General features: G+C 41.0%; 1 protein-coding gene across 4 annotated transcripts in view; it reads right to left on the bottom strand.

Annotated features, from left to right (window-relative positions):
• Positions 1-8,042: 8,042 nt before the first annotated feature.
• LOC149144408 (uncharacterized) overlaps positions 8,043-25,129 on the bottom strand; it is a 431,629-nt gene continuing 414,542 nt past the window's right edge. The window contains exons 7-9 of one of the 4 annotated variants that reach the window (XM_089447736.1): positions 8,675-8,743; positions 8,476-8,521; positions 8,043-8,373 (exon numbers count right to left, since the gene is read on the bottom strand). In XM_089447736.1, coding sequence (XP_089303862.1) covers positions 8,303-8,373; positions 8,476-8,521; positions 8,675-8,743 — 186 coding nt within the window. In that variant the 3' untranslated portion in view covers positions 8,043-8,302. The remainder of the gene's footprint in view (positions 8,374-8,475; positions 8,522-8,674; positions 8,744-25,129) is intronic. The other 3 variants (XM_089447734.1, XM_089447733.1, XM_089447735.1) reach the window with 3 other exon arrangements.

The following is a 25,129-nucleotide window of genomic DNA, read 5'->3' as shown; positions in this document are numbered from 1 at the left end:
GGCATAAGAATTATGCAGATAAACATAGAGCATTCAAGGAGTTTCAAGTTGGGGAGCATGTGTACTTGCGCATCAAGCCCAAGAGGAGCTCCTTGAGGATTGGTTCATGTGCTAAGCTGACACCTAGATATTGCATACCTTTTGAGATCCTTGAGAGGATTGGACCAGTGGCCTATAGGCTTGCACTGCTGCGAACAGTGAAAGTCCATGATGTTTTCCATGTTTCATTGCTTAAGAAATATGTCTAGGATGTTGATCATGTGATTGATTGGTTTGTATTGCAGGTGGAACCAGAGGGAGAATTCTAGCCAAACCTCAGTGCATTTTGCAACAGAAACAACTCATGCTCCGGAATTGAGCAATCGAGCAAGTTAAAGTGCAGTGGAACTTGGAAGCACTTTGGGCCCAATGAAGCTACATGGGAGATGGCGGATCAGATGCAGACTATGTATCCTTCCTTATTTGTTGGTTGAGCAAATGAGTTTAATTTATGTGTTTTGCCTTATGATTATGCATATGTGTATTGTAAGTACTACAACACGCTATGTTATGAAGCTCCATAAGCATTATGTTTTTCTGGTTCTAAGTGTCATTGAACATCGAGGATGGTGTTCCCCCAAGGGGGAGGGGTTTGTAACAACCCCTGGTTTATTTTCCATGTGAATAAAATAAGAGCAAGGTTATGGGAGACATACTCCACGCTGAATGTTAGGCAAAACACTATAGTGGGCATCACTTGTGATTAATTATTGGCTATGGAAATTGACACAAGAAAAGTGACAATAATTGACATTTATTTATGAAAATAAAGGAAAATAAGAGAAAAGGAAGGTGAAGAGACACAACTTTGCATGCAAGGGAAATTAGAGGAAAAATAAAGGAAAATGAAGAAAATAGAGAAATCAATGATAGAAAGACATCAGAGAATCAGTTGCTAGCTTTTTGACAGTTTTGAGTTGAGCTCTCCTTTCATTCACTCTCTCATACACTTTTGCACACTTAAAGTATTCTTCGAGCATGCTTGGAGCACTCTAGCATTCACTTGGATTTGGAGAAAGAAAGCGAAGGAAAGCAGGGAGTGTAAGGAAATAGTTGGATCAACAACTACAACTGGATTGCTTTGTAGGTAACAGGTTGCATGTGTGATTTCCTTGCTGGTTTTGGATGCATGGTATATGCATGTGGTTCTTTGGTTATGTGCTGTCATTGACATGGAGATTTGCTTGGATTTATAGTGGTTTCACCCTTGCCTCGCCATTTCCTGGATAGACATGGTGTTGTGGGTTTTCCACTTGTTTTTCTGATTGGTGCTCAGGTTCCTGATGGTTATTGGTTGGAACAAATGCTATGGAAGCCCTGGAACAACTTGGTTTGAGTTACTAGTTCCCGAAGTCGTAGGTTGGGACAAATGCTCTAGAGCCCTTGGTGGGTTGAGTTACTAGTCCTTGGAGCTGCGGTTGGAACAAAAACTCTGGAGCCTTGGAAGGTTGTGGGTTGAGTTACTAGTTCCTAGAGCCCTAGACAACTTGGGTAGAGACCGATCTTGTTGATGTTAGTGATTTCCAGACTGTAGAGGTGGAATCATTATGGTTGAGGGTTGAGGTGGTTTGGCCTCTGGAAGCCCTGATTGGTTTTGTCTTGGTTTATTTCATGAGATCCCACATTCATGCTTGGAATATGGCATGGGGGTGATTGGCTGAAAGAGAGATTTGGTTCAGCCCAATCTATGGTCAGGTGGTACATGGAAGTCCTTGACTTGGTTGGCATTTTCATATGTTAATAAGAGTTATTTTCCTATTGTGATTTATGAGCACTTGTACTAGTTATGATGTTGACATTATGGTTGATTTGCCATGGTTTCTATGTTGGCTATATGATGTAATCTATCTATGGCTTTTGACATGTTTTGATAAGTTATTGATTGGTTGATGAATGCATGGACTAACAAGTGTTATTACAACCAACTAGACAGGGCTTAGAGCCTTCTTGGTGATTCCCAAAAGAAGACTATCAATTTATGATCAGATATGTATTCATGACCTGTAGCTTACATGTTTGCCATATGTTTGACGAAATGTCTGTTATGGATTATGCATGTCTAGGTCAAATTCTTGCTTCAAGTTTGAATGTTTGGCATTGTCGTCAAGTTAATTATGATTTTAGAAAGTTACAAGCAATTCTGGGCAGTGGTATGGAGGCTAGCTTGAAAAAGTGGCTTAGATCTCGGAACAATTGACATTAAATTGGAGGATTTAGGTCATAACTGCATGGAAGCAGGCTTGTGCATGCGGTTGGGGCCTCATAACCGCACTCTTGCCTTGTTGTGCGTGCAGATGGGGTGTTAGGTCAGAGAAAAAAGGTTCCAGCTTAGGGATTGATCACTTGGGGTGGTTGTTTAGCTCCTGAGTGGTCTGTAGTCCCTATAGGATATCTGTAAGTGTCGGTGTGTCAGCCCCACTTCCATAACTGGAACTTGGAGGTTGGGTCATATCATAGTGACACACATCTCATGTTTAGCCCGATGAGCTTGTGAATTTGGGTAAATGTGGGAGAATGCATTTACAAATATATCTCGAAGTCCATAGCAATTGAACAATAAAATCCATTTATTTAGTTTTTTGTGTTTCACTTTTAGTATTTTTTTTATAACTTTTTTCATAATTATGTGGAATTTGTTTATTTGATATTGTCGCTTTAGAAGTTTTTTTTGTAAGCCAGTACAAAGTTTTCTATTAATATAAAACCAATATTACATTGTTACCATGATAATCATGGATAGTGGTTATGAAAACCAGAGTCTCCATACTAACAACAGTTACAACCAATATCATCCAAAATACCAAAAAGACTAGAGACAACACAGATGCCATAACGACTTCACCATTAGGAACAGAGCAGGACCATTGACCACTGGTAACAAGCTAACACACAACACAACACTGTAACAAACATATTGTTGCTATCGACTGCATAGTGTAAAAAACAAAGATATTCCAACACAGGCATTGAACATTTTTCTCGTGATGCAGACCTCCAATAAAGTCCTTAGTTCAAACTTCTCCCAAATGTGCAAAGGGTTGAATGCAACATGCACCATATAATCTGCTCATTGCTACGAAGGTCTTTAGAAAACACAACAGGAATAATAATGAAACCTCCACTATATTCTGCCAGCTCCTCGAGAGGACGTTGGTTGGTATTAACCATCCTTATAACCATGGCCTTGATGCATTGTGGATTAGACATGACAAATGACATTCAACACACATTTTAATTCCTGTGCATGTTATGCCATGTTTCCACCCCCATCAGGGAAATCGAGGTAGCACATATGCCATAAGACTTCGACATCAGGACATAACATGAACATTGACCATTGGTAACAAGCTACCACACAACACAACACCATAACAAACATTGTTGCCGACAACTGCAAAGTGTAAAAAGCAAAGATATACCAGCATAAACATTGAACAAAATTGTAACAACCTCCCTATGAAACCCAAAAGAGTATATTTAAACCCGTCATATTCCATGAAAGAAACTTCATGATATAGGTTTTTGAGAAAGTGGGAAGTACGTTAGTTTGTCTTGAGTTAACCATCTCCTCCCCAACATCCTTTTTCAATTTTCTTCCTTTACACTTATGTTCTTTCACCAGATCTTTAATTAGCAAACCTTGCCTTTCTCTTTGAGTTCATGCATCGAGCAAATACTATGTTTGTCCTTCGAATTGTGCCTTTGACACATTTTCCAATTAATGAATGCTACTGCATACTGATCTCGTTGAGCCTTAGATAGTTTTGCCAAATCTCGTTTAACCTATTCATTAAGAATTCCCACCATTAGAGTTTCTTCGTCAGTGAGAGGCCCGAGAGATAGTTTGATAATTGTAAGACCTCCTCAATCCCCAACAAATCTAAGAAAATATTATGAATCGATTTTTTCTCTTCACTTTCAGGAAACTTCCGCTTTGGAGGTGGTTTTTCTATTGGACCATCGAAAGCCTATTCTAACATAGGCACATCATTTGGCACCTCTGTTCCATGATCTTCATCCATATCTTCTAAGACCTCAAAAATGTTCTTATCTGTGAGTGTCGATTGCGTCACTTGATTTCGAGTTTGAAGGTTTCGCTTTCTCATAGGTACCTTTGTAAAACCCTCCAATCGCATCGACCTAGCATTCTCTTGGTCCTTTCTAGTTGGGCAGTCACAAAATAAATGACCATGTTCATGACAAAGTCTACAACATAAATGTTGAAGGAAATGTAACTAGGTTCAGTCTTCATAAATGTACTTTTGATATTTGTACTTATTCAAGAAAAGAAATATTATTTTTATAATATATGTCAATGAGTTTCTTGCTCATTGAAGTAGGTCTAGCACATGTCAAAGTGCTATAGGTGAGTCAAAGAGTCAAAATAATTATGTTGAAGAACTTAAGGGTATGTTACATGATGTATATTTATGTATAAAAGTCAAAGAAGACACCTCCAAGCAAAGACACCATCAAAAGAAGCAATGGCACCATTAAAAGCACCTATTGCAGCAAAGAAAATCAAGTCGACCTCAAAGCTACAAGTCGGCCTAAAAGGAGGGACAAACCTCTATATATAGAGGCTGTCCACTCCCTCAAAAGATAACGCATTCCTCTCTGAAATCTGCGAAGGTAAAGGCAAGAAAAGGTGGAAAAGAGTGAAGGAAAAGGGTCTCAAAGTGCAGTGAGGAAGAAGGGTATATAACCGAAGTTAAAGAGGTCTGTTCTAGGGCTACAACAATCACACGTGCGAGGAAACAGAGGGTTGTCCCTACGGCTATGACAACAACAATTCATAGTCATCCATCTATCTTTGTTTGGGGCTAAATCTAGGCCTACAAGGCCTCCTACTCAAGCGTAGAAGAAAGACACTCAAGCGAAGGAGAGAAGGGCATACAACACCAAGTGAACCTCCCACACGTGTGAGAAACTAGGGCAACAGAACAACAACACAATCATACACTCATATCTCAGGAAGGATCTCATTTGGTCAAAGAAAAAGTCTACTTGAGCAAGGGATAGAAGAGGAACACCTTATCTAGAAGGCTCACTCAAGGAAGGTCTATCTCTAGACAAGAAACAAAGAAGGAAGATGAAGTGCTGGGAGCAAAGTGCTAGAAGGAGGAAGCCTATGTGCCGGGGAACAAAGTGTAGGAAAGAGGAGAGGACTTGACCTTTGCTTGGAGGACATTCTTATCAAGGGTCTAGGGTTTGAATATGATTAATAGAAGCTTTAATAAGAGAAATTCACAAAAGGGTTTTCCTCTCAAGAGAAGAGAGGTTTTGGCCCTGGTAGAGAGCCAACATCTTGTGTTCTTGTTCTTATGTTTTGGTAGTAGTTTGATGAAGTACACACACATGCACTAATAAGAAGAAGAAGAAGAATAAGCTAACAAGAAAAAGTAAAAATACTCCACAAATTGTTATCAAGTAACGGAGAATCACACTACACTTATTTGCCCTAGATTCTTCAATAAGAAAGACACATGTTCATAATCGAATGATTGAGACCAAATTTCACCCTGATAGTCTAGATCTATGGATTCTGGTAGCGGGTGGGAGATATCCATATAAATACAGAGGTGGGCATAAGACATATTCTGTCCACAATGAGTAACTTCATAAACATTTTAACAAAACGACCTAAAACATTACCAATACCTTCCAGAATTTCAGGAACCCAAAAAATCAACAGGTAAAGAATATAATCTCACCCATACTAGAGCCGATAAAAAAACTTCTTTATCTGGGTTGAAGCATTCTTCCCAGTGACAAATGTATAGACCCACATTGTTATAAAAATAAGGACCACCTTCGAAATCCCTAGCCTTGTCCTCCATGTTTGAGAAAATTACAATGAAAAATCTGTTCGCTCCTAATCTTAAATCAATTTCTCCTTATGACTACCAGTTTTGCAAGATCCACCTTTCCAATTCCTTTTCCGTTGGCTAGCCTCCAATAAATTTGCAAATAAACGCATGATCCTTCATCCTCTTTCGATGATCTTCCAAACATTTTGGAGGAATGACGAATTTTGGGTTTTGCAGGGCTTTAGGGATACATTTTCCCTTCAAAGTGGCTTGCCATTTCGCTCCTAAAACTGGTAGGTTAGAAGGAGAAACACCATTTCCTAACTGATCTCCTTGATGCGTTCCTAAAGACACTTTTCCTGCCACCACATTACAGAAGGATGGGTGTCCAACCACCCTTCCCCCGTCCCCTGTGAAGCGTTCATTGCGGGATTGAAAACCAGTGAAGGCCAAGACACCTACAAAAAACCCTAAGAGAGAGAAAACCAATATCGCCACCCAAAAAGAAAATTCAAGACTCCATGCCCTATCGAAACCCGAATTTTTTATTACAAAATAGATATTCCACTATTTTAAAAATTAAAATAAGGGAATACTTTGTACTTTTAACGTTTATTAATATTTTTCAAAAGTTTAAATTTTCTTCCATATATTTATTAAAGTTGATTTTAACAAATATATCATAATTTTACACTGATATTAATTTAAACAAATATTTAATACAATATATTTTTCAAATATATTAATAATTTATAATTTAATCTTAATTTAAAAAATATTTATACACATTTTTTAAAGTTGATTCAAATGCATTATTATTTTTTAAAAATATTAAGAATTTATAACTTTAATTTAATACATGAGTGAGAATTTAATAATACATTATATTTTTTTAACATCTTATTATATTAAAAAGTCATTCACTCCACATTTCTATTCATCATCATTGAACATAGGAAAAATATTTGTGAATTTTTAAATAATAATAATAATAATAATAAAGTCGCTGCTAGCAAATAGACACCAAATTAAAGGTTACTGCGAAGTTAGACACCAAATTAGTGTAGGAGATCTTGTTTATGGGACAACAAATCTACCTCTACTTAGCAATTTGACTTCTAAAATTTATACAAATCTACATGCTCTATAGTGTTTGAATTTGAAACTATAACCCCTTACTATAATATATATATATATATATATAACACCAATATGCTTCTATATCAAACATCACTTAGTATATATCTGATTATATATTTATGGATTCCATTTTTTTTGGAGTTGTCTTTAGTGCGACTTTTTGGACTTTCTAGTCCCAGAATCCAGTGGAATGATTTGAGGTGAAATCTTGATTTGTGTTATTTAAACTAGTTTTTTGACTATATATATGGATTCAGCACCCTGGAAAATCTCTAGAGCACTTCGATTGCACATAATTACCTATCAAACTTGTGACTTCAATAAATTCCTGCAAGATTTTAAAAAAATTTGACTGGAAAAACCCACTTTAAAAACTTCCACAAAATCGCACTAAAGACAACTCCAAAAACCCACTTTAAAAACTTCCACAAAATCGCACTAAGACAACTCCATTTTTTTTGGCATTGCATTGATCTTTGTCAAAAATGAGCATGCAGTGGTTCAGCAGTGCAAGGTCTTTTGGCCAGTACGGAACACCCATAGGGATAAAAATAATGGTGCAGCCAAATCAGTGTATGTACACGTGTGTATATATATATATATATATATATATATATATATATATATGTCAGACTACCTACTTCGCATATAGGTTGGTTTAAAAGTTTTCTGTAGTTGATAGAATGGCGAATTAACACATCGAAAGATGAAATTCCGGGAGTCAAGAGCAATCTAGGGATATTTTGTTGCCCTGTAACACTGGTCTTGATCCTGGTGCAACTAAAGTCACAGTTAGATTTGTAACTTTGGAATTCATAAAATGCTGGATATTTTTCACATCAGCATAGGAAATGTCGATGGAAGTAATTTCAAGGGATGAAACCAGGTGTGCGTTCCAAGTGATTTTTGCTAAATAAATACCTTTAGATCTCTTACGTTGGCTCAAGGAAGTCTACTTTTTTCACAGCATCCCTTGGGGCATAAACCACTTCTGATATATCTGAGCTTACATCTGAAAAATGTCTACCATGAAAAGTTGAAGCTAAAGATAAAATATTACAAATCGTTATGTCATATTTAAAACATGTGATTTTGTGAAACACACAGGATAAAACTGCTATGATCCACTATTTACATCAATTTACATAACTGCAGAATATAATTTCGTCCAATTGTAATCAAAACTTTAGTCAATCTTATTCATAAGAGCCAAAGCTTTCAGTTTTGCACCATATCGGTTTTGCATTTTTCCTAATCGAATGACTGTTCTTAAAATCTGGGGGGATGAATAAAGGTAACGTATATTTTACAAATTAATCCAGTTTCTTAATCCCTGGAGATGACGGTAGAATAGATATGAGTGGGTCCCCATAACCTACCGGTTCTGCACAAAGTTACAGTCACAAGTCAGTAATAATTTTAACAGTCCACATCTTCGGGAAACAAAATGCATAAAGAACATTAGTAATTTGTAAACAGATCATACCACCATCTTCCCTTAGTATTCTTACTACCTCCCCAGCTACTTTACTCTGCCAAACAATATGTGGCAAACTGATTAGAAAAGGCTATCATCAGAACCCCGTGTGAATGCATGTAACAGGTTAAAATCAAATGGTGGAATTTCTTGAACTGCTCAATTCCTCTGGCATAAAGGACGTTTAAAGATTTAGCACAAAACACACCTGTATGGGTTGCTGAGGGCCAAGCTGTTCAACAAAGCAAACTACTTGACCTTCTCTGATAGTTTGTCCCTGCAAAATACAATATATCTGTATCAGAAACTAGAGAAGGCATCAAAATACGTAATATTCCTAGTGGAAATATTAAGTGATAATCAAAGCAAAATCAAGAACATACAACCATAAACAAGCACACATGAAGAAAATATCAGTTTGCACCCAAAATAATTTCCAAAGGCTGAGCCATTTTATTATCGATGCAGAATGGAGTAAAAATGATTAGGAATAGAGAAACTTGGGCTTGCTATAGCAAGCAAGGCAAAACCCAGGTAGAAATATTGAAGCCCAAGCGCTGAATGAGCTCATCTTCAAAGATTGCACAGGCCCAAAATTTCTCACTGCCGCTGCTGTAGGTAAACTGATCTTTCTGCCCTCTACTCAGCGCCAAAAATTCTGCAAATTTAGCCATGAGCACCCCATGCCAACTCCACTAAAACCTGGAAAGCTTATGGCCCAATTCCAGCTGGTCCAGCAGGCCCTAAAAAGTGCGAATTCCTTCGCTTCCTGGCTCTGTGTCCCACAAGATGGCCACTGCTGAGAAGGAGCTGGAAACCTCCCTCCAAAATCTGAAAATTTACAAGTGAATAGCCTCTGCCGATAGGAAAATTCCCCAACTGAAAAAATGCTGGCTTTTCTGGCTTCCCAAACTCCCACAAATAGATGGTATCTCCAGCCCTGAATAGGCCCCAGAAAGGCACAGCTACACCCTCAGAAATCCCTCTAGTTCAGGCCTGCAAACTCCCACAAATCTCCGGCAAAATTTCCCAAGAGAATCTCCTCAAATTTCCGGGACAATACCTGCTCTGTAACTCTTTCTCCCGAGGAGTGTGAAATTTCCTCCTGTGCCCAGATGTTCAGAAAATGGGACAAATTTCCCAGAAATCACCTATGGAACAGCGCTGGAATTGTGTAGATGGGCTCCCCTAGAGTGACACTCGAAGTCCACTAAAGATGGAGGCGAGATTCCCACCCATAAATCTCTTGTGCTGAACAACACAGTGTAGACTTGGCTGAGCAGTTCAAGCGTACAAGGGTTTTATTCTTCAATTGGCAAAAATCCCAAAATGAGGCCCTCCACCTCTATTTATTTTGCTGCCCCTTCTTCCTCCATGTGGGCCCCACAAGTTGAGTTCCCTCCTCTCTCTCTCTTCCCACAAATTTACAGTCTCCCAAGGGGTGTGAATCCCCTTTGGAGTGGCCCCCATGTTCCACTTGCACTTTGATTTATTTCCTCTTCTAATGTTTGGGAGCCTTCTTTCCTCAAAATGTCAAGTGGAGTCCTCCTAACCCACCTTTCGTAAGTCAAACATGACAAAATACCAAAATTGTGCAAAAAAGTATTTACTTAGCAAAATTTGCTAAGTGGGGACATCACAGTCCTCCTCGCCCAGATGTTGCTTGCCTTCAAACAATTGTAGTGATGGATGCTGAAGTACTTGTTCCCCTTCTCAAGTGGCATCCTTCTCAGGTAGGTCCTTCCATTTTACCAGAAACTCCCAGATAGCTCTATTCCCGAGCTTCCTCTCTGTCACCTCCAAAATGGCCTTTGGTACCAAAACCAAATGTCCTTCATCCTCTAAGGGTGGTAACTCCATGGCGGCTGTCACTTGTTGTCCCAAGGCCTTTTTCAGGCATGAGATATGAAACATGTTGTGCACCTTACTCCTTGGTGGGAGTTCCAACTCATACGCTACCTCTCCAACTCGCCTGGTCACCCTGTATGACCCATAAAAGCATGGCTTGAGCTTCTCAGCTCCCTTTTGCTTCAAGGTGGATTGTCTGTATGGTTGGAGCCTTAGGAAAACCAAGTCCCCAACCTCAAAGTGCCTCTCAACCCTGTGCTTGTCAGCGTACATCTTCTGTTGATTTTGGGTGGTCTGTAAGTTGTCTTTGAGAGCTCTAAGGATCTCTTGGCTCTCCTAGATCCAATCTTTGGCGCTTGGGGCCCTGCTGTCTCCAAAAATCATGTCAGCAAAAGTCAAAGCATTGTAACCATATAAAGCACAGAGGGGAGACATACCAATGGACATATGATAGGTGGTGTTGTAGCAATACTCCCCAAGGTGTAGCCACTTCACCCACGCGCGCTGCTGCCCAGTCACATAGTTGCGCAAGTACCCCTCTAGCCACTTGTTCAAGATCTAGGTCTGCCTGTCGGTTTGGGGGTGATAGCTCATGCTAGGTGTGAGCTCGGTCCCCACCAATCAGAAGAGCTCCTGCCAAAATGCCCCCATAAACCGGTTGTCCTGATCACTGACAATAGTCTTCAAAAGACCATGCAATTTGAAGATCTCTCTGAAGAAGATCTCTGCCACCTGTGATGCTGAATATTTGGCTGGAATAACGAAGAAATGGGCAAATTTTGTCAATCTGTCCACCACCACATAAATGCAATCATGCCCCTGTACCATTGGTAGCCCTGTGATGAAGTCCATGGATATGCTCTCCCACTTCCCCTCAAGAATATGGAGATTGTTCACGATCTCGGTTTGCCCATTGGTTTGGGGGTGATAGCTCACGCTAGGTGTGAGCTCGGTCTCCACCAACCGAAAGAGCTCCTGCCAAAATGCCCCCATAAACCGATTGTCCCGATCATTCACAATAGTCTTCAGAACACCATGCAGTTTGAAGATTTCTCTGAAGAAGAGATATGCACCTGTGATGCTGAATATTTGGCTGGAATAGCGAAGAAATGGGCAAACTTTGTTAATCTGTCCACCACTACATAAATGTAATCGCGCCCCTGTACCATTGGTAGCCCTGTGACAAAGTCCATGTATATGCTCTCCCACTTCCCCTCAGGAATAGGGAGAGGCTGAAGCAGACCTATTGGATGTGTCAACTCCCCCTTATTTCTTTGGTATACATCACACTTTGGCACATGCCTCAAAACATCTCCCTTGAGGCCCCTCTAAGTGAAGTGCTCCCTGATGGCTTTGTATGTCTTAAGGAACCCCTGATGTACTGCTAGTGGGGAATGTACTGCTAGTGGGGAATCATGCACAACCTGTATGATCTTCTCCGAAAACTTGGAGTCCGATACCAAATAAATCTGGTCCTTGTAGTAGATCATGTCATTCATCACTCGGTATCTATCATCCCTCGCTGTGCCATCCAAGACCTCACATGTGTGTTGGTTCTTGGAATACTCAACTAGTAACTGTGCCCTCTAATCTTGGGCGATGCTCATGAGGGAAAGTGTAGCAGGCCTCTTGGACAATGCATCGACAACCACATTTTGCTTGCCTTTGACATACTCAATGTCAAAATCGTAAGCCTGGATCTTATTGACCCACTTCTGCTACCACTAATTGAGCTCCCTTTGCTCCAAGAACAATCTGAGACTGTTGTGGTTAGTCTTCACCTTGAACCAGTTGCTCACCAAGTACTGCCGGAACTTGGCTAGCACATGCATTATGGCTAGCATCTCTTTTTCGTAGATGGAATATAACCTCTCATGTGCCTCTAGCTTCCTGCTCTCGAAAGCGATCAGGTGTCCCCCTTGCATCAAAACTGCTCCAAGGCCCTCTCCAGATGCATCACACTCCAAAACAAAGGGCTGCGTGAAGTCAGGCAAGGCCAACACAAGGCAACTGCTCATCACCTCCTTTAGGCGCTCAAAGGCCTCTTGCACTGTATCTGTCCATGCAAATACCCCCTTCTTGGTTAAGTCTGTGAGAGGGGCTGCCAACTGGGAAAATCCCCTCACAAATCTCCTATAATATGTGCAAATGCCCAGGAATCCCCTCAACTCAGTCACGTTCCTAGGTGTAGGCTAGTCTAGGATTGCCCAGGTGATTGGAAAGTCTATTGGTGGTTGGATATATTCTCTTACATGTAAGTGAAAATTTAATGCTATTATTCTTTTACTTTGTCACATGCATTGATAATAAGATTTTCGCTATACTAGGGCTAGTTGCTGCATGCATTTACCGCGAAATTGTGGAATTATGTTTCTATATAGCATATCTCTACGTATGGGCCATGTATGTTGAACAAATTCTCCTAGGGATAATCCTATGGTTGAATTTATCTCGACAAGTCACTTCACCTTGCAAAGCGAAGTATAAAAGCTTTTAAGGTCACTCTCCTTTGCCCTAATGACAAGCGAAGTTGATCTTAAGGCCTCCTTTACCTGGAAACAAAGTTTATCTTCATATTCTTCTTGACTCCAATCTCCCCAAAGGATTAGGCACTGGTCTACCATAAGGTGATCACTTAAAGAAACATTTTTCTTCACCTCTCCTTTATTCTAGGTCTAGCCACATTAGGGCTCCTAGGGCATCATTTTCCTGACAAACCACCCATAGAAAAACTTTGATCTCTTGGCCTCAACTGCACTGGTGTCTCTCCTAGGCCTCCTCCAAATTTGAGGAAATTCCGACGGTGGTGTTGTGAGATATCCCAAGCCCTAGCCTCAAGATTGGTTTTTGCCTTAAGTTTCCCTAGGCTAGTTCCTCATAGGGATCATTTTGCACCTTTGAGTGAAAATCAATTCTTTGATCCCTTTCTCCTCCTTGTTTAGGTCAAATCTATCATTGGTTGCTAGACTCCTTCCTCTTGACCTAACCTAGGTCCACTTGGTCTTGTGTGGTCCCATACCTTTGAAAAGTCAACTCTTCAAAAACCACTTGGGAAACCAAGTTCAACAAGAATTCTAGGTTTTGGAAGCTCCTTTACAATTCACACTCCTTAAACCTAGCCCTTCAATCCTCATCCCCTTCTCCTAGAAAATCTTGTACCATGCTTCAGAAGCAAGCAAATCCCATTCTTGAGCCTTCCCTAGGAAAGGGTCCCCGAGATCACTTCACACCCATCTTAGTTGATCTATCCTTCATAAGTGATTCTCTATATATCGGGTCTCCTCCCATCAATGAAAGTCTGTAAAGAGTAGGAAGCTTTAGCTGTGGTGACAGTGGGCTTTAGCTTCATTGTTGCTCTTGACCTAGCAAGTGCCCCTCTAGGAGCCCCTGCTAGTTTGAGCAGTAACAAGTCCAAACTCACATTTGGACATCTTGGCATACAACTGCTGCTCTAAAATGTGCAACACCTCCTTAACATGCTGCAAGTGCTCCTCCCACGGCTTGCTCTAGATCAAGATGTCATCAAAGAAAACTAGCACGTATTTGCGTAGTTTCTTACGAAACACGTGGTTCATGCAAGATTGAAAGGTAGCAGGGGCGTTGGTTAGCCCCAAGGGAATCACCAAAAACTTGAAATGTCGATAGTGACACTTGAACGCCATCTTTGGGATATCCTGCTCTCTCACCCGAATCTAGTGGTACCCCGAGCGTAGATCTGTCTTCATGAAATACTTCACCCCCTGAGTTCATCCATAAACTCGTCAATGTGTGGGATGAGTATCTATTCTTTAGGGTCCTCTTGTTCAGAGCTTTGCAGTCGATGCATAGGCGGTGGGTCCCATCCTTTTTCTTCACCAACATCATGAATGAAGCAAAAGGACTACAGCTGGGCCTAACATGTCCCAATGCCCACAACTCCTGTATGGCCCACTCTATCTCATCCCTATAAGCCTTGGGATGCCGATATGGTGTAGTGATAACCGCATTCACCCCCTCCTCTAACTCAATGGTGTGCTCAAACCCCCGATTTGGTGGATGACCTAGTCAGATGTCTTTGAAAACTGCTAGATACCTGTCCAAAATTGCCTGAATATCAAGATCGGGTGGTCGTGGTCGAGCCCTAGCCTCTGAAATCCTCAACTCCACGACCCACTCTATATCTCCATGTCGCAAATCTTCCCCCATCCTGTGTGATGGTACTGTCTCGGGTGGGCACGAGTGCATGCCCCTCAGTACCACCATCTTCCCACATGGCCCTGTGAACTCCATCTCCAAGACTCCAACCTCCTCCAATCCGTAGTAAAACACCCTAAAGAATAGAGCCACTGGACACCCATCACCACATTGGTGTTCGACACATCAACGACAAAGAAGTGGTCTGTCATCGAATAGTTCCCCATAGTCACCGTCATGCTGGGGACATATTGTGTGCACTGCATAGTCCTATCTCCGGGCACTAAGACTGAAAAGCCCTCAAAAGTCTCAGTGCGTATCCCTCTCCTCTCCACTATTTGCGCATCAACAAAATTGTGGGTAGCCCTATTGTCCAACAACATTGACACACGCTGCCCTTGCACCATGCCCCTGATCCTCAATGTCAAGTACTTTAGCATTGCCTGAAGCAAAGCAATGACTTACCTCGAGGTAGGAAAGGGGCTCCTCCAGGTGGGGGAGGTGGGCCTCCTCCTCCAGCAGCCTGGTGTCCACCATCACCTCCATCATCCTCTGGCTCAGCATCATCCTCCAGCTCATTGTTTGAGAAAACCTCTATATAATGGGCCTTGCCCTTGGTGCACCTATGCCTAGGTGCCCACAACTCCTAACAGGTAACGCATAATTTCTTCCTTCGGAGGTCTTGCCTAGTCTCCTCATCCAACAATCCAAGCCCTTGAGTCTCCCTCTATAGTGGGCGTCTGGTGTTTCTGCCCCCTATGGAAAATTGGACTGAGTGGGTATTGGTGCTCTAGTCTGGGGGATTGCATCCTGCAAATCCCAGGTACGACTAACCGTGTCCTAGAGAGTAGCAGGTTTGTTCGACCTCACTAACCCTCGCAAAGGCTCAACCAACCCCTCCACAAACAGAAAAAACCTCTTGGCCTTTGACAAATCTGGAACCATCACTGACACCCTCAAAAAATCTGCTATGTAATGCTCCGGGTTGCCTATTTGCTTGAGCTGGGTCAGCTCCCAGAAATGAGCCTCGAGATCCCTCTTGTCGAAATGCTCCACAACCCTCCATGTGAATTCCTCATAAGAGGTCACGCTGGCATGCCCTAATGTAGATAATCCATGGAATCACCAATCATGGGCCTCCCCTTCTAAGTGCAAGGTAGCCATCTTAATGGCTTCCACCTTCGTCATCTGATTGAGTTGGAAATACGTGTCTAGTTTCTCCACCCATGCTCTATTCATGCACTTAGCAGAGCCATCAAATGTGGGGAGATCCATCCTCCCAACAATGCGCTGTAGGTCTGAACTCTGCATGTATGAGCCTCCTGTTCCCTTGCCCTTATTTCCTTGCTTGAGTAGGCAATAATCCTTGAAGCTTAGAGCAACTTGAAACTCTTCCCCTTGGGACTGCCACTCACGAAAATACTCCCCCATAGGCATCTCGTCCTGAACTTGCTGCTCCCTAGCACCTGGAGCCAAGAACGTGGGTATAGTCACCCTAGTTGGTCCACTGTAAATGTGAGGGTAGCTCTGAGGGGAATGATAGTTGAACTGATGGGATCCACCCGAGCTCTCTCCTCCTCTAATGAAGTCCCTAGGGATGTCCCTGTTGCGATTCTGCTGCTTAATCTCCTCTAACATCTCCTTCTGCCCCTTTGCCAGATCATTCAAAGCCTTCAAGAGGCTTTGGAAGGTTGCGTCCTCTTTGCCCCCCATACTTGTTCCTCCCTTCTCCAGCTTAGGAACCTTCAGATTTGGGGTAATCTCTAACTCCCTTTCTCTACTCTTGTATCTTTGCCTTCGGTAAGTAATGTTTTGCCTGTCCTCTGGGGTCATAAAAGGGCTTCTTCCACAACTGGGCCAAGATTAAGGCTCCTATACCACTGTAATATTCCTAGTGGAAATATTCAGTGATAATCAAAGCAAAATCAAGAACATACAACCATAAACAAGCACACATGCAAAAAATATTAGTTTGAACCCAAAATAATTTCCAAAAGCTGAGCCATTTTATTATTGATGCAGAATGGAGTACAAATGAGTAGGAATAGAGAAACCCGGGCTTGCTATAGCAAGCAAGGCAAAACCCAGGTAAAATTAGTGAATCCTAAGTGCTGAATGAGCTCCTCTCCAAACATTTCGTTAGCCCAATATTTCTCATTACTACTGTTGTAGGTGAACTGCTCTTTCTGCCCTCTATTCAACTCCAAAAATTCTGCAAATTTAGCCATGAGCTCCCCATGCCAACTCCACCAAAACCTAGAAAGCTTACGGCCCAATTCCAGCTAGCCCAACAGGCCCTAAAAAGTGTGAATTCCTTGGCTTCCTGGCTCTGCGTCCCACAAGATGCCCACTGCTGAGAATGACTTGGAAACTGCACTCCAACAGTTGAAAATTTACAAGTGAATTGCCTTTGTTGATAGGCAAATTCCCCAATTGAAAAATGTTGGCTTTTTTGGCTTTCCAAACTCGCACAAATAGACAATATCTCTATCCCTACGCAGGCCCCAGAAAGGCACAACTACGCCATCATAAAGCCATCCAATTTAGGCATGCAAATTCCCACAAATCTTTAGCAAAATTTCTCAAGAGAATCTCCTCAAATTTATGGGATAATACCTGCTCTGTAACCCTTTCTCTCAAGAAGTGCGAAATTTTCTCCTACACCCATACTACTCAGAAAATGGGACAAATTTCCCATAAATCACCTTCAGAAAAACGCTAGAATTGTGTAGATGGGCTCCCCTAGAGTGGCACTCGAAGTCCACTGAAGATGGAGGTGAGATTCCTGCCCAGAAATCTCTCGTGTTGAACAACACAGTGTAGACTTGGCTCAACAGCTCAAGCATACAAGGGTTTAATTCTTCAATTGGCAAAAGGTCCCAAAATGAGGCCCTCCACCTCTATTTATCTTGCTGCCCCTTTCTTCCTCCATGTGGGCCCCACAAGTCAAGTTCCCTCCTCTCTCTCTTCCCACAAATTCAAACTCTCTTAAGGGGTACGAATTCCCTTTGGAGTGGCCCCCACATTCCACTTGCACTTTGATTTATTTCCTCTTCTAATGTTTGGGAGCCTTCTTTCCTCAAAAAGTCAAGTGGGGTCCTCCTAACCCACCTTTCCTAACTCAAACATGCCAAAATACCAAAATTGTGCAAAAAATGTATTTACTTAGCAAAACTTGCTAAGTGGGGACATCAGAAAATAAGACTGAAAAGTTCAGCATAATAGATTATTAACTTGAAATTAATCTTGATCATAATGGTAAAAAGTGCACGCCAACACCTTTCTTGTTTATTCATATAAGGCGACCATTCATGGGTAAATGCTAAAAGTTGATACCTAGGGGATCAATTTTTGGTCTCCTTAGAAAGGATCTAGCTTATCTATCTCATCCTTGACTCCATATGCCTAAAGGACAAGGCACTAGTCCAAGTCATTGGTGATCAATCCTAAATTTTGTCCATAATTTTCTCCTTTAAAATCGGTCCTTTTAAGGCTAGGCTGGAAATCTAGGGCTTGCAACGAAATTTTAGGGAGGAGGCTTTTTGGTGATTTGAGAGCCCAAACATCAAGTTTAGGGTCTAGGTGATTGCAATGATCCACCTACAATTTACAAACATAACGTAAATATTAGCATGCATATGATAGGTACATATGCATGTATCGCATATGCTGCATTAGTATATATGCAAACCATTTATAAAAGTCCAACGAATGATTTATTGACATATGAGGTAAATACCTAAATTCGTTAGAATCAAATAAATATATACTTATGGAATGCTTGTTATACCACCAGCGTAAAATAACTAATACATTATTCCAAATATATTAATACAAAAGAATTTAATTAAATAAAATAAATTATATATATATATATATATATATATATATATTATAAAAAAATATGTAAACCTAAAGGTTCTAAATTAAATAATTAAAGTTAAAAGCTAAGTAACCTGACACGGGGATTCGGGATTCGTAGGATACAGGGATTCGAGTGTCGGATTCATACACGTTGACCCCCCGGAACAGGACACGTAGGATTCGTTATATATAAATTAGATATTTCTTACACAAATTCTCATTAATTATACAAATTCATTGATTTCAAACATAGATCTTCATCTAGATGTTAGTTTTACTATTTACAAAGTAAGTTAGTAACATTATAGCATGCATAGTACATACAGAATTCAAATACATGTCACTGTCACATAAATCATAAATGACAAATCTATGAATCATAAATTCTAAATTCATAAATGATAAATCATAATACATATTCAATTCATCAATGATCCAATAGGAGAAAGACAAGATAGTAAGGTAAAGACACTAACAACTGTAGTTTTCTCATTAAGTCATCAAATCAAAATGTGTTACATAGGTAGTGCAATGCCAGTAGCAAATAGAAATAGAAAATATAAAACAACTACAGATATACAAGCCTCAAGGCAGTAGGTAGCCCATGACTCATGAGTCATCAATCCTCATAGTCATCATCAGAATCAGCATCAATGTCCTCATCATCATGGTCACCACTGCTCTCCTCTGCATCCTCCTCCTCCCCTGTATCCATAGTCGCCTCTGCATTTGCTGGTGTGGAGGATGACCCCTCTACAATATCACTGTCATCAAATCTAATAGGCTCTAGCACTGGATCATTGAGATCCATGTTGGCCAATGCCAAGTCAACACTGCTGTCCATACCCATATCATCAGGAAATACATCCCACATCTTTGTCTTTCCTTTCAACCACTCTTCCCTCTGCCTGTAAATAAGACGAAGGTTGGTGTGCACATACACCAATGTCTTTGCCCTGGATTGCTCAAGCCTGCTCTTCTTCACACTATACAAATTCCCATATGTGCTCCAATTCTTCTCACAACAAGAGGATGAAGTCACCTGAGAGAGGAGCCTCATGGCTAACTGCTAAAGAGGAGGGCTTGTTGCCCCATGATTTGCCCACCAAGAATAGGACTTCTTAGCCCCCTGTCTCTAATCACATCATATCCTGCAAATCGACCAGTGCCAGTGGAAAACTCTGTAAAGGCATCCTCCACCTCATCAAGCAATGCTCTTCCCTGCAAAACCCGTCTGAATGCATCTTTCCTCCCCTGTGAGATTTCACCATCCATGTGAGGAGGGAATCTATGGGAAGGTCCACCATTCAGCCACTCATGGCTATAGTATTTTGGGTTCAATGAGTGAGCCAAACAATGTAAAGGTGTGCAATTCTTGTCCCATTTGTTGACAAGAATATCCTGTATAGTACCACAGAAGGCCTCTGGTGATGTCTCATACTCGGGGCACTCACTCTGTAGAATAATGCTCCTCACAGACTCAATCATGGAATCCCATCCCTCATAAACCTCTCCTAGGATGGGTTTGTCTGTATCTGCAAATCGAAGCAAAGAAATGATAGGGTCCATGATCTGAATAATTAGATCTACCCTCTCCCACCAAGCATCATCTAGCACTGTGTCCTTCACTCTTTTAGAGGCTACTTGATCTGTCTTTCTCCAAAAAGACCAAAACTCAGAAATAACCATGGCCCCAAGAGTGGTCTTGACCTCCCTCAACCTCTTCAACATGACAAATGAAGAGGCAAACTGTGTATCAACAATCTTCAAAAATGATAGATTGATGTATTCCTTGTAGGTAGTGAGGGCATTTGTATGATTTTGCACAAAGTTACAGATATGTCGTGCATCCTCAATAATGTTACCAATCCAAAGCACATCAGAAGCAATGGATTTCAGTGCTAAGTTCAATGAATGGACAATGCAAGGTGTCCAAAACACTTGTGGATATTTAGCTTCCACAATCATGCCAGTTGCAAACAGGGGCATTATCTGTAATGATTTTCACACGAATCAACACCTACATCTTCAATAACTCTAATAAATAACTCACCCATAAATTGTGCATCCTTGTATTCTCCAAGTGTATCCATTGCTTTCAAGAAAATTGGACCATTCAAGGAAGACACCATGAAGTTGATGAGTGGGTGTCGTGCTGGATCTGTCCATCCATCAGAAACAATGCTAACCCCAGATGTTGGCCATGATGCTTTAATAGGCTCAAGCATTTTTTGCACCTCTTTTTTTGCCTTCGTCAACAATGTGGTTTTAAGTTTCTCTGAACCAGGAGACACATACCATGATGGAGACCCGTGAGTTAGAGCTCGACACATCTCAATAAATAGAGGTGAGCGTGCAACATTAAAGGATATGAAGTTTTGATAGAAAAAGAAGGCAATGGTGAGATCAAGCTCTTCCTGTTTCTCTTTTTGAAAAATCTTGTCCATTGGACCAAGTGAAATTGCCTTTCTTTTTGTTGCTTGTCCCTCAATAGAACTCTCAAATGGAAATTTGGTGGTGTCTTTCCTCAAAAATGGAAGGGGGTCATCATTCTTGGTTTTTCTTGATTTTGCAGCCACATTTGCCATATCGACAGTGAACTCTTTTTCCATTTCTTTCCTCTTTTGTAAATGAACAACTTTACAAGCTTCAACTCCACAACTTGGTAAAGCCAACAAATAGCCTTTCACACGGTAATGTGTGCTTGTGAAAGTATTGTGCAAAATTTGCATCTCCAATGCACATTGCCTCCTCCCTTCCCCTTGGTGCTTGGCCCATCCTCTCTTGTGACATATTTCCACAAGGGATATTTCTCAATGTTGTCTTTAGGAGGAAGTCTTCCCTCAACATTACTTGCAACAGACTCTGATGATATTGGGGGAGGAGGGGCATCTCCAATGGGAACATTCTTCCCCTTCCTTGGCCCCCTACCTGCTGCCCTTGATTGAACCATGAATACTGTAAAAAAATAAACAAAACATGCACAAATGTGTAAAAGAAATGCATATACAAATTGTTGTAATACAAATGCAAAAAAATAGAGATGAAATGCACTTACCTGGTGCTTGAATCTTCTTGTTGAGCGCTCCAAACCCTTGGATCCTTGCTCCAAACCAATGTTACTTGGGAGCGGGAGCGGAAGCGGGAGCGGGAGCGACCATTTTCAGAAGCTCCCGGTTTGGGAGCGAATCCCGGAGCGATTTTTTAAAAATATATATATTTTTTATATTTTTTAATTTTTGATACATATATGTCAACAAAAACATGTAGAATGATGAAATAGACATAAAAAACATAAAAAAACATAAATTGATCATTGAACCATATCACATCAATCATCTAGAAATTATAATCGTCATCAACCTTAGTAAAATTAAAATACATATTACAACTGCAACATATTGAGTCTTATAAATCATGATTCATCAAATTCAATATTAAAGTTTCAACTTCAAGCTTTCAGAATTGAAAATTCAATAACATTTATCATCATTGATCACCAAAGTAACAAGTTGTACTTGTAAGCCAAGTTTAACCATTACAAGAAGTAATATCGAAGATATTTCTAAGTCCTAACTTCTAACTGTTAACATGATATGAAATGTTAAAAATTTATAAAATGAAACATGAATAATGAGATGAAATGAAACAACTTTAGTCTTTCACAAAGCATCATATTCATAATTCACAATCATTACCAATGAGTTATAATTGCCAAGGCCCAACTTCAAACTTCAAATTTTCATTGTCACAGTGATATAATGTTTACAAAAAATATCATAATGTCATAATGATATGAAAGAGTCAAGAGTCAAGAGTCAAGGACTCAAAACTCAACACTGAACAGTTATGAAAACTAAAGTGACAAGTCTAATAGAAACTAAAAAAGACAAGTAAACTGTAAATCTACAAGTGGCCCTTGCCACGAGAGTCTCCAGGAGTATAAGTAGGTCGTGGTGGTCTTCTAGGAGTCTCTCGCCCAGACCGACGACCAGAACTAGAGCCTCCACGCGAGGGTGTCGATGGAGGTGGCGACAGCAATGGAACAAGACTCGGGCCCCGAGAACTGCTACTGGATGGTGGAGGTGGAGGTGGCATGGCTGCTGCAGCTGCTTCAGCTTCATCCCGTACAAGCTCCTCTTCTAGTTCTTCCATATGTACAATGCCATCCTCCAAATTGTCGTCCTCAGGGTGATTGTCCCAAATTTTATATGTGGGATCTTCATTAGCCCGATCACAGTAATGGCTCAACAACCTCAAGTTGTAGTGCACATAAACCAAGCTTTCTACTCGGTTTTCGTTGAGCCCGTTTCTTTTCACATTATGTATATAACTGTAGGTGCTCCAACACCTCTCTGCAGAAGAAGAATTTACAACCTGTGAAAGAACTTTTATTGCCAATTTTCGCAAAAGTCCGTGGCCGCCATATGTTTCCCACCATGTGAGAGAATCAAATTTATCTTTGTCATCCATTGCATGGAAGTTACCATACAAACCACTGCCAGTGAAGTATCTGCCTATTTCAAGGCGCACAGCTGCACATTCCTCCCTGTCAGGCACCAACTTTTCTAATGCTTCCAGATATCCTCTAGTTACCTCTCGATCTAAATGGGGTTTGGTCCTAACACCACCCCCTGCTGCAGGTTTGCCCAACCAAGAATCTGAGTAGTATTTTGGCGTAAGGATATACGCCAAGCAATGTAGTGGAAGGTTAAGGCTATTCCACCGTTCACACACACAATCGTGAATCAGTTTGTACAGGTCGGGATCTTTGTTATGAACAATGTCTTTTATTTCCCCCAACATGGTATCCATTTGCTCATACACCTCGCCAATCACTGGTTTGTCTGTATCTGCAAACCGAATCATGTTATAAATTGGCTTGGTGAAATCCAATACCTGTCTCACAGTTGTCCAAAACTGCCCATCAAGAGCGGCCTCCTCCACCGTTTCAAAACCTGCAATGTCAGCTACATTTGTAGCCCTTTCCTTTAACACCTGCCAATGTGGACTTGATACCATGCTAGCTAATGCCTCTCTTACCTTCAAAAGGCGCCTGAAGGTGAGGTAATAGCTACCAAATCTAGTCCTCGCAATCTTCAGCAACGCCAATCTCGAGTGATTGCGGAAAAGGCCATGGGTATTGCTATGATTTGTAATAAATTTTATCATTTTTTTTCCTTCTTGTACAAATCACCAATCAATTGGTATTGTTCATTTTTGTTTTTGACAATATCATGCAACAGAAGGTTCAATGTGTGAACCAAACATCCAGACCAAAATATGTTCGGGTATTTATCCTCAATAATTGCTCCCGCTGCCTTACAATTAGGAGCATTATCAGTGATGACTTGGATGACATTGTATGGGCCAATACGCTCAATTGTTTCAAGCAATGCTTCTGCAATGTTGATAGCGGTCTTGAACTTGTCTGAGTAATCATGTGCAGCTAGAAAGATGGGACCACTAACAGACACGGCAAGAACACTTATCAATGGCTTGCCTTTTACATTTGTCCATCCATCAGATACAATGGACACCCCATTGTCAGTCCAAGAACTTGTCATTTTATTCAAAGAATGTGATATTTTTGCTTTTTCATGATCAAGGCCAACAGTTCTTGCCTTGTCATACCCAGGGCTCTTGTATCCTTTAGGGGCATCATTTATGGCAGAAACCATTTCATGCCAATAAGGTGAGCGTAGAACATTGAATGGTATCCCACATGCATAGAGGAACCTGTAAACTTTTGAATCCACATCATTCCTACACCCCTCATCAAGGAAATCTGATATGGTTCTACGGCGTAAAGATGATGACCCTGTGCCTCCATGTCCATATCCACTGCCTTGGGAGGATGCTGAAGGAGTTCTTTGTGAGCTTGGTTCAAAGAAACCCCTTGATCTTTTTGCTCTGTATTGGGCGTCCTCCTCTTCCTTTATGTATTTGGCTCTATCTGCTGTTGACACCTTGTCACAAGTTTTGATTCCTATTTGTTTCTCTCCATCCCATGGCCTTTTCCCGCAGAGGTGTCTTCTAGCACGGGTGTATGAGCCCGTGTAGTCAGTGTTGCAATGGGGGCAATGAAATTTAGTGGTTCCACCCCCTCTCCCTGTTTCAGCCCTGTGAACATATTTCCACAATGGAGTTTGGTCTTGTTTAGTTTTTTGACCCTCATGTTCACCCTCCTCCACATCCTCCTCACTAGGGTTTTCACCCATTTGACTTCCTCCGGCTTCTTCATCCACCTCTTCAGTTTCAGGCCCCCTCCGTTTCCTACTCTCCACCACCATAATAACCAGAAAAGGGACCAGGAAGAGGAAAATGCCAATAAAAATCCTCAGGTCCATCGTGTTTGATGTTTGTAGGGTTTGAGTCTTGAATCTGCAAATTAATTTAGTTTATTGGGATTAATTCATTTAATTTATTAATTTAATTTAAATTAATGATCTTTAAACTCAAACAGGTAAATGAAACTAACCAAATTAACTACCTAACCAGCTAAACTAACTAAATGATTAAGTTACTTACCTCTGCAAGTTTCCTCCTCGCTCCTTGGCACTTGCTCCTCGCTCCTCAGCTCTGGCTCCTTGCTCCTTGCTCCTTTGCTCTTCCTCAGCTCTCAAGCTCAAGCTCAATCTCATTGAAATGATTTTTTTTTGGCCCATTGGGCTTATAAACCAAAAAAAATTAGTTAAATTTTTTTGTTTTTTCGGGTCCGGCGGAATTTTTTTCCGCCGAACCGCTCCCGGTTCTTTAAAATTCGCTCCCGGAGCGT

This window comes from Pinus tabuliformis, chromosome X (assembly GCF_031772625.1).
Source record: "Pinus tabuliformis cultivar Carrire ecotype Pingquan chromosome X, CPIR1, whole genome shotgun sequence".
NCBI classification, from domain to species: Eukaryota; Viridiplantae; Streptophyta; class Pinopsida; order Pinales; family Pinaceae; genus Pinus; species Pinus tabuliformis.
Note: the sequence above shows the minus strand (reverse complement) of the source record. Positions and strands in the feature narration are given on the sequence as shown.